This window comes from Sinohyriopsis cumingii, unplaced genomic scaffold (genome assembly GCF_028554795.1).
Source record: "Sinohyriopsis cumingii isolate HCF-2022 unplaced genomic scaffold, ASM2855479v2 utg002567l, whole genome shotgun sequence".
In the NCBI taxonomy this organism is placed as follows: Eukaryota; Metazoa; Mollusca; class Bivalvia; order Unionida; family Unionidae; genus Sinohyriopsis; species Sinohyriopsis cumingii.
Window position 1 is genome coordinate 124,532 of NW_028316245.1, and position 18,977 is coordinate 143,508.

At 35.1% G+C, this 18,977-nt stretch overlaps 1 protein-coding gene across 3 annotated transcripts in view; it reads right to left on the minus strand.

The window, feature by feature from the left end:
- The window catches only part of LOC149770167 (uncharacterized), a 71,379-nt gene that overhangs the window by 23,388 nt on the left and 29,014 nt on the right, over positions 1-18,977 (minus strand). For all 3 annotated transcript variants that reach the window (XM_089949295.1, XM_089949296.1, XM_089949297.1), the window contains 3 exons: positions 16,248-16,447; positions 5,650-5,764; positions 1,852-1,994 (listed from right to left, as the gene is read on the minus strand). In XM_089949295.1, the coding sequence (XP_089805421.1) occupies positions 1,852-1,994; positions 5,650-5,764; positions 16,248-16,447 (458 nt within the window). The remainder of the gene's footprint in view (positions 1-1,851; positions 1,995-5,649; positions 5,765-16,247; positions 16,448-18,977) is intronic.

The following is an 18,977-nucleotide window of genomic DNA, read 5'->3' on the forward strand; positions in this document are numbered from 1 at the left end:
ATGCTACATAATTTAGAGAATTATGTGATAAATTGTTACAAACCATTTTTTGACCTTTATTTAACCAAACATCAAATGTGTGCCTCCTCCTTTAACTATTAGAATGTGATCAATCCTAATTGTTACCAACTTTACATGAAAGAGACAGAGTATTTATGGTTATCCCTGATCTAGATTGAATCATACGTGAGGCAAAGCACTTTCCACCAGAAAAGCAAGCGTTGTCAATGCTATGATATCAGCTCATTTAACTACCATTTTGTACCTTCAAAGTCAAGGATGTGAAAATGACCAAACAGAACTAGAATTGTTTATAGATTCAATTCTGAAATAAGGCCATTCGTACACCAAAATTAATGGAATCAAAAGTTCTTTTAACAATACCCAAGATATACAAGGTCTCTTTTCAACATCTAGGATAACCAGTGAGAAAAATCTGGAAAATTAGTTTTCTTTAAAACTCTAACCCTATACAAAATATGAAATGAGTGCCACATATTACAAACATATCACAATATGTTATCAGCTGCCTGAAACCCTGATTTCATTAGATAGTCTAACAGTCTGAGAAAAAATTCAAGGAGTCGCTCGTGGGCTTTAGAAAGATAAAACCAGCTTGTTCAAAATCCAAGGAATTCTCAAAGTAGCCCATCCAATTCAAAGCTTTCAAAGTTCTATGAACCATGTTGGAACTTTGGTCAAGATAGGCAGCCTCTAATGTATTGTACAGAAACCATTATTTTCTTGTCTGACTTACTATTTCTGTGACCTTTGACCTTCAGTCCTCAAATCTATAGGTTTTTCTATTATGCTGTGAGCAAGCCATTCACAACATTTTGTCAGGGAACATACTCTAAAACAATTTTTCTTCTTTCAGTCACACTGACCTTAGCCTTCTGTTATCTGCTGACCCCAAAATCAATAAGTGTTTTCCATACGCCACTGGCAAGACATCCAAGGCTGGTCCAGGTTTATTATGTAGAACTATTGGTACTGTGGTGAAACCAAATCACTTCTTTCTGTTATAATGACCTTGAACTTTGACCCCAAAATTCTAGCTTACTCCAAGTACAAGACATTCCAAAAATCTGGTAACTGTTGAGGATGAAGAACTTGATTTACTGTGTGGAAATGAACCTCATAAAAAACAAGCATATAACAACCTAAATTAATGTGCTCTGCCCATTGTTGTATGCATAAAAATTAAAAGTCCCCAGGATATTTTAGACGAAATTTTAGTAGTCTAAAAAAATTTACGACTTGAAATCTGGGGTACATTCTGATCAGTTACTTCTATACTGCAGTACAAGAATATGATTTCCTGTCTGTACGATGAGTAAAAAAACACTCTGATAATGCCACAATGTTTGGGCACTTCTCAGGATTAATTTAATTAAAGGCCCACTTTAAAGATTAAATGTCAGATTCCTATGATCAAAGTTACATCATGCAAAACATGGTATGTTGTGAGGGCAGCCAAACAGATCTCACTCAATCCAATCCTGGTCATTAAGAAGCTTGATCATGTTGTGTACAAAAGTAAAATGTCTTGATGACCAGGAACATAGTTATATACTGTGATGGAGCTGGAATTTCATTATTTTGACAGTTTACTGCTCCTACAAAACAGACTGGATTTTATCTATTTCCTTTTGGGAATTTATTTGCTGATTTTTTTGGGTGTTTTGTTTTTATTTCCCCACAAGCCCAACAGACTAGTGACGGGCAAAATTGTACTCGTCTCCCATCATTTCTACTAAAGTGCCATGGGCAAATGAGTTGAACCCTGATAGTACTCTTCAGTGACTGACATTATCTACAAATGAAGTTCATGACAATACAAACACTTACCCATATATGTATGACACATCAAATACAACATCAATCATATCACAACATATTTTAAAGGACTGTATATCTACTGGTGAGCTGTCTGTTGCAATGTAAATCTTGCTAACTACATTGAAAAGGAAGGCCTTCTCTATCCTGGAGCTCTAAAAATAGAATCATCAAGCAGAGCTACAAAGTTACCATATATGGGGAAACTTCCATGCATTTTCATTTTTTGTGAATTTTGCAGCCTGGTTGCCAACTGTGAATGCTTATGTGCTGGGAATGGATAATTACAAAATTTGTATTTTTTAAAATTAAAATGTTTTAAAAGATTTAGTTCTGAAGTGACTTTTGATTAGGGACCAATTAATATCCATGTGATTGGTAGAGACTGGAAAAACAAACATAATTGTCCAGGAAGAGGCAATATGTTCAGAGAACAGTTTTGAGATGTCCATGACATCAATACATCAATAGATTATTGGCAGTAATACCATATATGCTCGTTTATAAGTCAAGTGCAACTGCAAGCCGATCAACATCTCTCATATATGGACCAGACTATAATCAGTTTAGTGGTAGAAACACAAAATGGATGGATGGATGCAGGAATGGATGGATGGATGAAGGGATGTGGACACACAGACATGACCAATCAAGGTACTTTAAATAGCAATTAGCATTCCATACACCCATTTAATACTTACAGGTTACTGCATTTGTAAGGGAAAATATGAACAAATTTTTTCAGATTAATACTGCACAAACTTTTGGGAATGAAGTATTCATCTGAGAAAACAAGTTCATATTTTCCCATGCAAATGCAGTAACCTTTTTATTATATACACATTTTCTTTTTCTACCTAAGGTATTATTATAAAAGTATGCATTGCAAGAAACTAAGTAATTGAATTTATTCTGTATTCCAAAATAAATACACAACTGTAGATTTATCAATACACAACAACATTAGTGAGCACATAGCACTGCCCAGCAAACTGTGAACTTCACTACATGCTCAAAAAGAATTGTCATTTTGGTCTACTTAAAGGGGGCGCTCACCAGTTATTATGTGCTTTTGAGAGAGTGACGTATGTAAGGTGAAGTTGTTTGCATTTAAAACATGCACAGTGGAGAGAATGTTGGCATACCTCTATGCTACATTAATGTAATGTGGATGATATTTCTTTGGATATTGTACTTTTGGAAATTGTACATGATTTAAACACACTGCTAACTAAAATGACTGCTCCCTTGTGCTAAAAAAATCAGCCTGAATTAGGCTAAAGTACACTATCCATAGCAGCTATTAAAATAGGGAAAATGAATTTTGCCAGACTAAACAATACCAGCTTCTGAAAGTGCAATGAATGAATTACCAAATATATAAAATGTAAAAAAAGTTATCAGTTCTTTTTTATACAATTTACCTCTGAAGTTCAGGAAGTGAAAATGACCAAGTGGAGCTAGCACTTTTTTGAAAGGTGCACATCTGGAGTAAGACCAAGCTGTATACTCTATAACCCATATTACACCAATCAATCATACACCAAAATAAAGGGAATTAAAGGTTCTTTGAATTATACCTAAGATATACAAGGTCTTTTTGAAACAGCCAGTATTACCAGTGAGGAAAGCCAGGGAAAGTCTTTTTCTTTAAAATCCTAACCCTATGCAAAATACGAAACTGTAGAGCGCCACCAAAATTGAAATTTAGAATCATACCATGAAAGAATGTGCATTGCAATAACTTTTTCATTTGGTCTGGAATGGATGGGTTTTGTTTGTATATTGATCCAACTCAATTCTGCTTTTCTGATTATGATGAACTGGATTACTGGGTCAAATTAGTGCAGTAAAGAGAATGGATTTCAGCTGGAAATCTACTCAAATTCCAGTACAATTTTGGTGTGAATCAGGTTTGCAGGACATGTCATTAGGATTTGCAGAACTAAATAAGTACATTTTGAGATAATTTATGATGCATTAACATAAGCATATTTATCATCATACTTATTACCAGCTAAAGAAGACATGTTTATGCTCTGTCGTTTGAGGGATCAAGCTATGACCGGTATCATATAGTTTGTGTCTTCTATCACTAGCCTAGCACTGTATCAAAATAGTTACCTGGGGAAAATTGCAAAGCAGCTGTTGTGCTTCAGTCCATTTAGCCAGCAAAAATAATACTTTTTCGTTGTCTTGGCTTATTGGCTCTGAGACTCTTAGTTCCTATCAAAACCTTCAGTTGCATTTTCTTCTTGAATCTAGTATTCTGACATGATATGTGATAAGCACTTGGCCTCAATAAACTTTCTATGCTACATTTTTATTGTGCACACTGATTTGCAATCCATACATCCATTTACTATTTGTGTATTGTGCACAGTAATTTGAATTTCATACACCCACTTAATGTGTGCAATGCCCACAGGTGTATTAGAATGATCTGACACGTCACATAACTTCATTAACTTAGAGTCTATTCTAAAATGAACAATTTAGGAGGGAAGTTTACTCCCTTGTTATAGAAAAGTGGGGAATTTTCACAGGATATGTGGGATATAAAGAAGAAATAAAAGTAAAACTTGAAAATATAATGTAGTAAAATCACGTTTGGTTGACTTTTTATAATTCTTAAATGTACCCTAGGTATTAACTCAGCAAATGCAACCATATTTTAAAATTAAATCTCTATTTTGGTTTATCAACTGTTATGAAAGCTATGCTCTTAAAATAAAAATAAAATCATAAGAGTGAAAAGAAACAAAATAAAATTCAACAAATAATTTATTTCTCTGGAATACAAATTGAAAATGAAAGAAAAGAACTATGATATTGCCAATTAAATCCCTAAATAATCCTTGAATTACAGACACAATTCCTAATAATTTAAAGTTTTGAATAAACTAGAGTAGAAATCCAAATTAAGTCCAATAGTGAAAGTGTTGATGTGCCTGCAATAACCTGTATAATGCTGATGTGCTAACAGTCTTTAGTTGAAACACAGTTATATAATTCCAGGTTTGAATTCACTGTGAATCCCAGTGAATGTCTTTATCCAAGAATATTTATTTTAATGAGCAGTCTGTATTTCCAGAGAAAATTCACTTGAATTGAACAGTCTGAAGAAATAAATTCCAGCTCAAATAAACTACTGGACAAATGAATAATACAAACTGATTCTGCTAGATCTTAAGCACAAATGACAGACGTTCAGAAAAAAACATCAGTTATATGGCAAACTAAGTCACACAATAACACCCCAGATGAGAGTCAAAAGTACATTATTCTAAAAGGAATAAAAAGATCTTAATTAGAAAGTCCTTCACCGAAATCTCAACAAAATATGACAATCATCACATCATCTAGACAAAAAAATACAATGTCCTTGACTCAGCTTGAGATAATGATCCTCACAATGAGAAAATAAAAGCTGTTTACCAAACCTGTCACTGATTTTGGACAAGGTCAGCCACTAGATACATTGTTTCATTACCCACAGCATATAATACAAAAATGAAAATTTTAAAAAATCCATAACAAACAAACAATACAAATTAAATATGCATCTCACAATAATACAAAAAGATCTATCAATTTGCCACATATGAATAAAATCTTATGCTTTATTGTTATGAAACAAACAAACCTGGTAGAATAGCCTTAACTGCTACCTCATGAAGATTCCCAAAAGAGGGAATGTCACTCCCTTCAATAAACTATAAATCAATTAAATTAGCATTATTATCAGATTCAATACATACTTATATAAACAAACTGTACATGCATTTGACTGCAGTTTATTATACTTACTGATGTGAAAATATTCAGGAGGTTTTCCAACGTTGGTAAATATGGATTCAGTTTCTGCACAACCCGACTTAGAGCCTCCAGTATTGAGTGGTCATATATACTTGTAAAGTAGAAGCTGAAATAAAACAAGATGTCTTGAAAGCAAATGACACATCCAAAATCTAATACTATCTACAACCAGTTGATTGTTGTTTATTTGAAATTCAAGTGACAATACAAGTACTCTTAAGTCAATCCTGTCTAAGAAGCTGTTTATCACTTTAACAATCAAACACACCTGGGAAATGTTTTTACCACATAATGTATAATTCAAATTAAAGTAACCGTTTTGCTAAAATTATCCCAAGTACCTATCTAAAATTTTCAAATGAAAAAGAAGTAATATCTTTAATAAATGATACCTTTGTTTTTCAAATATCTCTGTTAATGGCAAGATGTTGCTACCAGCAGTGGTGCTGGCATCATCTGACAACTTTGCAGTTTTTTTTTACAAAGGTCTATAACTATGAGCAGTGCAGATTGCTTGTTTTTCATCAAGGCGACTCCTGTGCCATTTGTTTAAGTTTGTTAAATCATACTAATTCAAAACTAATTTTGTTCTTGGGCATGACAACTAATTAAAATGGAATGTCACAGAATTTACTACTTTAGTTCCCTGATTTAATGCATTATTAGGATACGCCCAATGTTGACCACCCCCCCCCCCCCGCCAGTACAAACCTTCCTCACTTATAACATGGGTCATTTGGAGTACAACTTCCATCATCAATTTTGGACTTTAGAGGCAAAACTTTGTTAATTTATATCAATGCACATTTGAATGCATGCATTTATCATTGAAATATTGTATAAGTAGACAGTTAACTTTCTTGGCATGATAAGACTATGTTATTTATGCAACCAGCATTTTTCCCTGGGTTTCTCTTTGCTCTCTGCAAAACTAGTGTAATGTATTTGTATAGCAGCAAGACGAAATATGTAACTAACAGAACGGCATTAAACATATGCCAAATAAAAAATAAGACAAAATAAGTAACCACCAAGGCATTAGGCTGATGCCAAAAATGATAAGACACAATATGTATCCAACAGAAAGGTATCAGGAAGAAGCCAGAAATGGCAGAATACAATATCTAATGAATAAAATTGCACGAGGTCAGAAATGGTAAGACACAATATGTTACCAACTAAAAGGCATTAGGCATGGGCCAACAAAGGCAAGATCCAAAATATAAACAACAAAAATATATTAGGCAGGGGTGAAAAAAGTTAGAAACAATGTTCCACTGAACCCTTATTTATATAAATTGCAATCCTGACTTATAACTATCAGGTATGGTCATCTGCCAATTCTTTACTCTTTGCCAACTGTGCAAGTAGATGGGAGGATGGGTATTTGTCTTCATCTTCAATCTTTACTGAGCGTTTAACATGCAACTCTACAGATTGGCACAAAGGCACTAATAATGTTACAATGACTCACATACTAGCAGTGAACACTCTAATAATGTTACAATGACTCACACACTGCAATGGGCACTCTAATAATGTTACAATGACTCACAGACTGGAAGTAAACACTAATAATGTTACAATGACTCACACACTGCAATGGGCCCTCTAATAATGTTACAATGACCCACAGACTGGCAGTTTACACTCTAACAATGTTACAATGACTCACACACTGCAATGGGCACTCTAATAACGGTATAATGACTCACAGACTGGCAGTGAGTACTCTAATAATGTTACAAGGACTCACCGATTGGCAGTGAGCACTCTAATAATGTTACAATGACTCACACACTGCAATGGGCTCTCTAATAATGGTACAATGACTCACAGACTGGCAGTGAACACTCTAATAATGTTACAATGACTCACACACTGCAATGGGCAATCTAATAATGGTATAATGACTCACAGACTGGCAGTGAGTACTCTAATAATGTTACAATGACTCACACTACAATGGGGACTCTAATAATGTTATGACTCACAGGCTGGCAGTGAGTAATCTAATAATGTTACAATGACAGACTGGCAGTGGGCACTATAATAATGTTACATGTCTCAAAGACTGGCAGTGGGAATTCTAAAAATGTTACATGTCTCAAAGACTGAGAGTGAACATTCTAATAATGTTACAATGACTCACAGAGTGTGGCAGTGGGCACTCTAATGGTGATACATGTCTCAAAGACTGGCTGTGGGAATTCTAATAATGTTATAATGACTCACAGACTGGCAGTGAGTACTCTAATGATGTTACAATGACTCAAACACTGCAATGTGCTCTCTAGTAATGTTACAATGACTCAGAGTGTGGCAGTGGACACTCTTATAATGTTACAATGACTCAGAGTGTGGCAGTGGGCAATCTAATGATGATACATGTCTCAAAGACTGGCAGTGTTGTTGTTGTTGTTGTAGGGTTTAACGCCATTTTTCAGCACTTGATAGGCTATACATGGCGGCCAGTATTAATGGTGGGGAAGAACCCGGGAAATCCCCGGAAAGAACCACCGACCCTCAAGAAGCTACTGGCAAGCTTTCTCGCATACCCACATTGGCCGAAAAAGACTGGTAGTGAAAACTCTAATAATGTTACAATGACTCACAGAGTGTGGCAGTGGGCACTCTAATGATGATACAATGACTCACAAAGTGTGGCAATGGGCACTCTAATGATAGTACAATGACTCACAGTGTGGCAGTGGGTACTATAATGATGATACAATGACTCAGAGTGGCAGTGGACACTAATAATGGTACAATGACTCACAGAGTGTGGCAGTTGGCACTCTAATGATGATACATGTCTCAAAGACTGGCTGTGGGAATTCTAATAATGTTACATGTCTCAAAGACTGGCAGTGAACACTAATAATGTTACATATCTCAAAGACTGGCAGTGAACACTCTAATAATGTTATAATGACTCACAGATTGGCAGTGAATACTCTAATGATGTTACAATGACTCACAGAGTGTGGCAGTGGGCACTCTAATGATGGTACAATGACTCACAGAGTGTGGCAGTGGGCACTCTAGTGATGGTACAATGACTCACAGAGTGTGGCAGTGGGCACTCTAATGATGGTACAATGACTTACAGAGTGTGGCAGTGGGCACTCTAATGATGGTAGAATGACTCAGAGTGTGGCAGTGGGCACTCTAATGATGATACAATGACTCAAAAGAGTGGCAGTGGGCACTCTAATAATGGTACAATGACTCAGAGTGTGGCAGTGGGCACTCTAATAATGTTACAATGACTCACATAGTGTGGCAGTGGGCACTCTAATGATGATACAATGACTCACAAAGTGTGGCAGTGGACACTCTAATGATGATACATGTCTCAAAGACTGGCAGTGAACACTCTAATAATGGTACAATGACTCACATAGTGTGGCAGTGGGCACTCTAATGATGATACATGTCTCAAAGACTGGCAGTGAACACTCTAATAATGTTATATGTCTCAAAGACTGGCAGTGAACACTCTAATAATGTTACAATGACTCACAGAGTGTGGCAGTGGGCACTCTAATGATGATACATGTCTCAAAGACTGGCAGTGAAAACTAATAATGTTACAATGACTCACAGAGTGTGGTAGTGGGCACTCTAATAATGGTACAGTGACTCATAGAGTGTGGCAGTGGGCACTCTAATGATGATACAATGACTCACAAAGTGTGGCAGGGGCACTCTAATGATGGTACAATGACTCACAGAGTGTGGCAGTGGGCACTCTAATGATGATACATGTCTCAAAGACTGGCTGTGGGAATTCTAATAATGTTACATGTCTCAAAGACTGGCAGTGAACACTCTAATAATGTTACATATCTCAAAGACTGGCAGTGCAGTAGGTTCTCGTGGATCGGTGGTTCTTTCCGGGTTCTTCCTCCACCATTAATACTGGCCGCCATGTATAGCCTATCGTGCTGAAAAACCCCACAACAACAACAACAACAAAGACTGGCAGGGAACACTCTAATAATGTTATAATGACTCACAGACTGGCAGTGAGTACTCTAATGATGTTACAATGACTCACAGAGTGTGGCAGTGGGCACTCTAATGATGGTACAATAATTCACAGAGTGTGGCAGTGGGCACTCTAGTGATGGTACAATGACTCACAGAGTGTGGCAGTGGGCACTCTAATGATGGTACAATGACTTACAGAGTGTGGCAGTGGGCACTCTAATGATGATACAATGACTCAAAAGAGTGTGGCAGTGGGCACTCCAATAATGGTACAATGACTCACATAGTGCAGCAGTGGGAACTCTAATAATGTTACAATGGCTCACAGTGTGGCAGTGGGTACTCTAATGATGACACAATGACTCACAGCGTGTGGCAGGTGTGGCAGTGGGCACTCTAATGTTGATACAATGACTCACACAGTGTGGCACTGGGCACTCAAATGATGGTACAAAGACTCAGAGTGTGGCAGTGGGCACTCTAATGATGATACAATGACTCACAGAGTGTGGCAGTGAACACTCTAATGATGATACTATTCTGCAGTTTCTCTAAAAATAAAGTCTGTTCCCTACATTGTGGGTTAGGAATGAGCCAAGTAATTAATTAATTTTTCTTTCCTCATTGTGATTTACAGCAATCTGATTAGCCAGGCCCTTTGGATTATTTTTTTGATTCATACCTATATGAACCCAATTTTTTTAAGCCAAGCCCACCTACACTACTTTACTGTACATATAGTAAATGAATGAGGCCTATATTTACATTATAGGGTCACTCACACTCTAACTTCTTATGTAAGATTTTAATTATGAACCAAATAATGGACTGATGCTACAAGTAAAATACACTTTAAATGAATAAATAAATAATCTGCTTACATATCCTGATGTGACGACATGATGGTATCCTGATTAATTCATCAGTGTGCATATATATTAATGTACGATAGGAAATCTATACACCATTAAAATGTTAATTTGAAATTCATTTTGTTGAATAAAATAAAACTAAAGAAGAAAACAAAAGAAAAAATAATGTGATCACAGGGTGGAATTAAACCCACAACCTTTGTATTTTTTAGCACAATGCTCTAACCAATGCTCTAACCAAATAGTACAAGTCACATGACAGATGTGGTATAGATACTGATTAAAAGCCAGGATTACAGTCTGATTACAGAGTTTATGTATACACTTTCGTCTAAGGGTTGTTGTTGTTGATTATGAAATAAAAAGACTTGAATAAAGCACATCTTAGCGTCAAACATCTTCCAGCTGATTAAAGTTGTGCATAATGACATCAGCAGGGAAGCTTTTCTCTGACTGGCTGTAAATATATCAATGGAATTCATTGTTCTGTATTATTGTGCCTTAATGAATGAATTTATAAAATATGATTCAATAAATTATAAAATATGATTCAATAAAAGAATGTTTATCAAACTGTGTTTATTTATCTATTTATGCCTGTGAATTTAATTGTAAGGATTGACTTAACTGGTTACTTTTTTTAAATTCAACTAAGTATGAACTGAAAAAATGCTATGCAAAATTTTGACAGATCATACAGTTTACAAAGCATTTTTTGGGGTTCACACTTCATTGAATATTAAAAAAATAGTCAATTCTGATAGAACCAGTATCACTGTGCAGAAACCATTTTTGCTTGTCCAGTTAGTGTCCTTGACTTTAGACCTTTTGACCCCAAAATTGATAGGATTCTTTATCACAAACCATCTACAAAGTGTGGTAATTACATAAAATATTAAACTCAATGTAATGTATAAAAATGTTTCTTTTCCCAGTCTCAATGACCTTGACCTTTTGACCTATTAACCCCTAAATCAACTGTATCCTTCCTTTTCCAATATGCCAGTCATCCACAAAGTGTATTACCTCTACATTGTAGTGGACTAGAATTATTATGTGGAAATGATTTTCGTCTCTCATTCTGTCTTTAAAAATGCTGATTTTATTCATTTCATACTTACATGTATTTAATAAAGCACAAGGTTTTCAAGAATCAAAGTGTGTGTGTGATTTGGATTTTTAACGTAGCTTTAAAAAAAAAAATCAGTCATATCGCTACTATGTCTGCAGTGTGACAGTTTAGAGTGATGTCTAGCACTGGGGCATCATGCTGCAGACATGTAGTATGTCTCACCCAGTCACATTATCCTGACACCAGGCCAACCAGTCCTAGCACTAGTCTCTAACTGCTCAGCGTCCAGCAAGGCAGCTGTTTGTACCATATTTTGGTACAACTCGACCGGGGTCGAACCCATGACCTCCTGCATCTGAGGCGGATGCTCTAACCACCGGACTAGTAGAATCAAAGTAACTGTGAGCAAACACTAGAAAGAAATAGTGAGCAAGAATAGATAATGCTGAATATTATCAAGAAAAAAACTTATATACAACAGTGGAAGCAGATGAATGAAATGCATAAAAACTACACACACACAGGTGAGAAATGAGATTGTTTTGATTTCTTATTGGTTCACAATGCCAACATTAAATAATCCAGTTAAATAAGAAATAAAGAGAAAGAAAGATTAGTGTATGCTAGATGAAATTAATACAAATAACACACACACATACACAAATGATATAGGCTAAAGGTGGAAGAGGCTTAATGTGCATTTGCAGAGAATGACATTAAATAAACCAGCTAAATAAATTACAGAGATGGATAAAACACAAACATGTGCAGACCCATTGTAATTGTATATAGTATTAAGGAGAGAGGATACAGAGTGACTGACAATGTGGAAATGAGGTTTGTACATTATGAGAAATAATTGCTAGAAAAACTCTAAAATCATTATTCATTTCAGGAATCAATGTGCAATTGGATATACAAGTTTTAACAAGCACTAATACATTTTCCTCTTGATTGTTTATATTTAGCCATTGCAAATAAAACAGGAAATGTAGAGAATAATGAAGGGAAAAAGAAACAACCATTTTTCTTTTCTTTGAACAACACTTTCATTCATGTTCTTAACAATTTTTCTGAATGAAGTACCACTAGCCACGGACTCCTGAAAACTGATGGTAACTGCCTAGTTAAATTTTTTAAATAAGTGAAAATAATAGGAATTGTATCAGTACTTTTTTTTATTATTTACATTTCTTTTATGAACATGAATATTCATGAAAACAGATTTTGTCAGAAATAAATATGGAACTAAATCACTCCATTTACATGCAAGATCACCCCATGTACTAAGATTGCATTAAACATATATAATATTACACTGATGATTTCAAATATATCACTGTGTTGCAAAACTTGTACAGCTACATTATACAGTGTAACAATGCATTAATACACTTTCATTTTTGTTGCTTTATAAAATGTAGCAATACAATGCTAATGCAATTTCAGTTTAGTTTGGATGGCTACTTTATACAGCATAACAATGCACTGATACACTTTCATTGTAATTTGTATGGCTACTTTATACAGTGTAACAATGCACTGATACACTTTCATTGTAACTTGTATGGCTACTTTATACAGTGTAACAATGCACTGATACACTTTCATTGTAACTTGTATGGCTACTTTATACAGCAAAACAATGCATTGATACACTTTCACTGTAATTTGTATGGCTTTATACTGTGTAACAATGTGATGATACACTTTCATTGTAACTTGTATGGCTACTTTATACAGTGTAACAATGCACTGATACACTTTCATTGTAATTTGTATGGCTTTATACTGTGTAACAATGTGCTGATACACTTTCATTTTAATTTGTATGGCTACTTTATACAGTGTAACAATGCACTGATACGCTTTCATTGTAATTTGTATGGCTTTATACTGTGTAACAATGTGCTGATACACTTTCATTGTAACTTGTATGGCTACTTTATACAGTGTAACAATGCACTGATACACTTTCATTGTAACCTGTATGGCTACTTTATACAGTGTAACAATGCACTGATACACTTTCATTGTAACTTGTATGGCTACTTTATACAGTGTAACAATGCACTGATACACTTTCATTGTAATTTGTGTGGCTTTATACTGTATAACAATGTGCTGATACACTTTCATTGTAACTTGTATGGCTACTTTATACAGCATAACAATGCACTGATACACTTTCATTGTAACTCGTATGGCTACTTTATACACTGTAACAATGCACTGATACACTTTCACTGCAACTTGTATGGCTACTTTATACAGCATATTACAATGCACTGATACACTTTCTTTGTAACTTGTGTGGCTGTTTTCTAGTGTAACAATGCACTGATACACTTTCATTGTAACTTGTGTGGCTGTTTTCTAGTGTAACAATGCACTGATACACTTTCATTGTAACTTGTATGGCTACTTTATACAGTGTAACAATGCACTGATACACCTCCATGACAAACAGAAACAGCATACAACATACGCTTCATGAATTTCAAAAATCTTTGATTACAGGTCAATTTTGGACATTTTTTAAATACGCTTTCTTAAAAATACCATTAAAAGTACCTTAATAAATACATACAATTGGTAATTTGGTCTTGTAAGCATTAAAATGTAATGCAATTACAATTTTAAATAGTGACCTCCAATCCCACAAGAAAAACAAGAGTTTCAGTAAATACTAGAAGAGTTACCATTCTCAGTGTGATGTCACTGGTGTCATTTTTCACTAAGCAATTATTATTTTTTATTTCAACCAGTAGTTTTTCTTCTGGACATAGGTTATAATGAAAGACTACAATTTTATATACTTTCAAATCTGGGCACTCATTCAGTCCTTACGTTTTACTCCCGATTTATTTTGGGTGTTGTTTTTGGATGGGGTGACAGGTCTTTTTCTTAGGGCTGTTCCATTTAAACATACACGGTATCCAGGGAAGGTACATTTTAAAAAATATATCCCAGGGTACTCAGATTGCAAAATTTATATAAAAATAATACAAAACTTAAAATTAACAGGAGGCAGCCAAATTTACCAATTGGCCATGTAGCCATCCAAACAAAACATCTAATTTCATAGATATTTTGTTATCGACACAGTAGTGAAATTATTCACTGGAATTAACTCCACCGAATGAACACAAATTTTTTACTTGAAAAATCCAGTAATCCATAGTCTTGCATAAAATAAAAAATGATTAATTTTAATGTTGGTATAAATTATCCACAAAAGCATAATTAAATCATGTATTTATTAATTACTTATTTATATTTCAATCTTTATTTTTTTTATATTTACACTGATGAAGCCTGTCAAAAAATATTTGGATCAAGCCATGAAGAAAGAAAAAAACCTAAATAAGATTTTAGATCAAGACATGCTATTTTATTATATTATGAAGTGAATACATATTAGGAAAAAGAAAGCAATGGCTTTGTTTTGAATCCCCTTGAAAAACATAAAATATTAGCTGATACAAAGCCTACTGGTTTAGAAGACAAATTACGGATCAAAATTTGTATATCTACTTGTATGAGATCCTGACTGTATCACATGTATGCAGATAATATTAACCAGTGAAATTTATTAAACTATGTGAATCACAAAATTTATTAAACTATGTATGTGCTTTACTTTCAGTCTATTTCTAAGACATACGGAACTGACATAATTGGGATTTTGTGACTTGGATCATCCTGGGCTACTGTTTTTATGATAGTACAGAGTTCATGTATTTATCATTTAAATGTACTTAGCAAATTAAACATTATGGATATATATGGATTTTGTTACCTAAAGATGGATACAATGAAAGATGTAAACTTATTTGTAACATATTCCACTCAATAATATAACTGCATTTATTTTCTTCACAGCTTTAACCTTATTATTCCTATTTATGTGTATTCAGTATGGCTTGTTTATTTGTGCACTTTTCTGAAGGGGGCCCCAAGTGGCCAAGTGGTCTAAAGCGCTCTCCATTACGGATCACTGCCATCTCACCTCTGTCTGCGTAGGTTCGAGTCTCATATTCGGCCAATGTGGGTATGTGAGAAAGCTTGCCAGTAGCTTCTCGAGGGTTGGTGGTTCTTTCCGGGGATTTCCTCGGTTCTTCCTCTACCATTAATACTGGCTGCCACGTATAGCCTATTGTGTGCTGAAAAATAGCGTTAACCCTACAACAACAACTTTTCTGTAGTGTGTGTGTGTGTGTGTGTGTGTGTGTGTGTGATTTAGATTTTTAACAGAGCTTTAACAATTTTTCATTCATATTGCTATGATGTCTGCAGTGTGGCAGTTTATAGTGATGTCTAGCACTGGGGCATCATGCTGCAGACATGAAGCATGATTTCCCACCAGTGAGTCACATTATCCTGACATCAGGCCAACCAGTCCTAACACTAACAGTCCTACTTTACTTTTCTGAAGTGCAACTCTAGCTCACTAATGACAAGTCATTAATTACAGGTAGATTTAATCTGCAAAGTACACTTCAACTTACAGGTGGGTCAAACAGAAATTAGCTTTCAGCAGCCCTAAAATGGGGGCAGGGGGTGGATGTGGCGTTGACTTATAATTGGGTATATACAGTAATAGCAAGTGTACTGGAAAGGACAATAAGATAACTTTGTTCAAGTACCTCAGATTACCATCTTCTAAGCCAGCTTTTATGAGGTCATCACAAGATTTCTGGTGGATATCCCTCTGGACTTCTATCCTGTCAGCATGTGACAAGTTATCTACTTTGTGGATAAAAACGTCAAACTTTATGTTAGGATTGACTCTGCAGACCCCGGTTACTATCACTTGCAATTTCTGCAAAGTATCCATGTAATCATCCTGAAACAGAAGTAAAATGAAGGTAAAAGCTGTTCATTTTGCAAGCGGTGCAAGTACTTTAATACAAAGACCTGCTAGAAATGTGCTCACTGAATACACTTGCCATTTTATCCCTGTTATTCATGTCTATGATGCAAAACTGACCTAGATGTAAATTTCACAAAAGTCATTTGAAGTTGTAAGTACATGTCAGAGTGACCTACATCCGCATACAGACGTGACTGACTCACTAGCTAACACTGAGAAACCTACCCTACTACACTTAAAGTTACCAATGAAATTTAGGTCAGTTAACTAATTTTGGTTAAATGGATTTGTACTTTCTAAAACTACATCCAATGTTGCATGATGCTGAGGCTAATGTTGCCAAGAAAGTAACCTAAAGGCAAAACTAAACACAAGTCAATAAACAGTGAAATTTAGGTTGCAGTGGCCTACGTTTGGTTCAGCGGTGCCCTGCTCACCACCATGCATCTACATACAAAACTTCCAACCCCGGCCAAGTCATACCAAAAACTAATAAAAATGGTACTAGCAGCTGCCTTGCTTGATGCTCAGTTTTAAGAGGTTAGTGTTAGGACTGGTTGGCCTGGTGTCAGGATAATGTGACCGGGTGGGATATGATGCTACATATCTGCAGTATGATGCCCCAGTGCTAGACATCACTATAAACTGTCACACTGCAGACACAGTAGCGATATGACTGAAAAATTCGATAAAGCTACGTTAAAAATCCAAAACACACACAAACACACAAAACTTCGAAGGATCCTTGGCTAATACTGTCTGCAAAACTCTATGAAGCTGTGACACAGAGATGCTTGGATTGATACACAAAACGTAACACTATATGACTTCCATATTTACTGACAGTGCACAGAAATATCTTCTACAAACAACCTTTCAATAAATTTAAAAATATGCAAAAAATCTATCCATCCCCTGCAAGCCCATATGGTATGAAATTCATAGAGAATGGACAGAGATTCAACATTGACCAGGGATGACTGCTACACTAAAATTCTGGTGCCCCAATTATCCCATGTACAGTGTATTTAGGGAAATATGTATGATATAGGCTTCCATTGTTTCTAACATCCTATCATTCATTACTCCCATAATCTTTGCTGCAATTTTATCACATGTCCCTTTGTAGCATATTAAAATGTTCATATTATAATGGTTTGAATTTAGTGCAAATCAATTTGCCTTAATTTTGTTCTTATTCTGTATAGAAGCTGCTTTGTTCATGGTAGTAGTAGTAGCACTTGTGTACAACAATCCGAGGCTAAAGATTTGCATCCAACATATGCATCTGTTTATTCATCAAACAAACGTACGTGTCTATTCATCAAACAAATGTACATGTATATTCATCAAACACATGTAATGTATGTTTATTCATCACAAAAGTGTACATGGTTTTTCATTAAACAAGTGTACATGTTTATTCATCAAATAAATGTACATGTTTATTCAAACAAATGTACATGGTCAATCATCAAATGTAATATAAATTCAGCCTCCATTATAATTATTTTGTGTTACATACAGGTGTAATGGGAACAAAAGTGTTCTATAGTCTTAATATTGGCATTGTCAGTTTCACATCGATTTCAAGCTCTGCTCTGTTATACTGTATGGAATCTTCTGCAGCATATTAACAATAATCTGGCAAGTTTTGCTATCTTCAGCATTGTGATAAAATTAAATGATATTGAGACAAGAACAACAATACAAGCCTGTACCTAGATTTATATAAGCGAAAGTACAGTTAGAGTATGGAAAACAAAAGTCCACATGTCCAGTGTTTCTACTGGAAATACCTGTGTGTGAAACGAAAGCCACTAAAACAGGCAAGTCACTGAAACTGGGCAATCAACAATGCCAATTTGCAGGCATAATTCAACAAACTGGAATACTAAACATAGATAAAGACTATATTCTGTCACAATTCAACAAACTGGAATACTAAACACAGATAAAGTCTATATTCTGTCTTGAACAAAATGCTTAAAATAAAAAGGAAAATGATCCAGTAGATCAGATGTCACTGAAAATGATCCAGTAGATCAGATGTCACTGAAAATGATCCAGTAGATCAGATGTCACTGAAAAGTTATTTAGCAATTCACACTATCTGGTTGTACGGTTTCTATAGCATAATCTGGAAAAAGATGGAAAACAGTGGAACAATGAAATATTTTTCAGAATTTATCATGGAAACCCTGGACATTGTCCATGGAATAGGCTGTACATGCTTGAGAAAGAATGGACAGTTTGGACTTAGAAGTTGTTCTGATATATTTCAGCATGGAAAATCCTGAAAAAGAACTTAGTCAAGATTGGCACTTAGTATTAGTTGTCATTTCTTCTGCTTGGTTGATCAGAGTTAGCCATGCACAAAAACCTCACCAATTCTCTGGGAATTCTCATTAGCTGCACATAAGAACCTTGTTAAATATGTATGTGAATAGGGTAGATAGGGTCGGTTCTGCAAGTGCATGTGTATAGTTTCTTAAAATCTTGT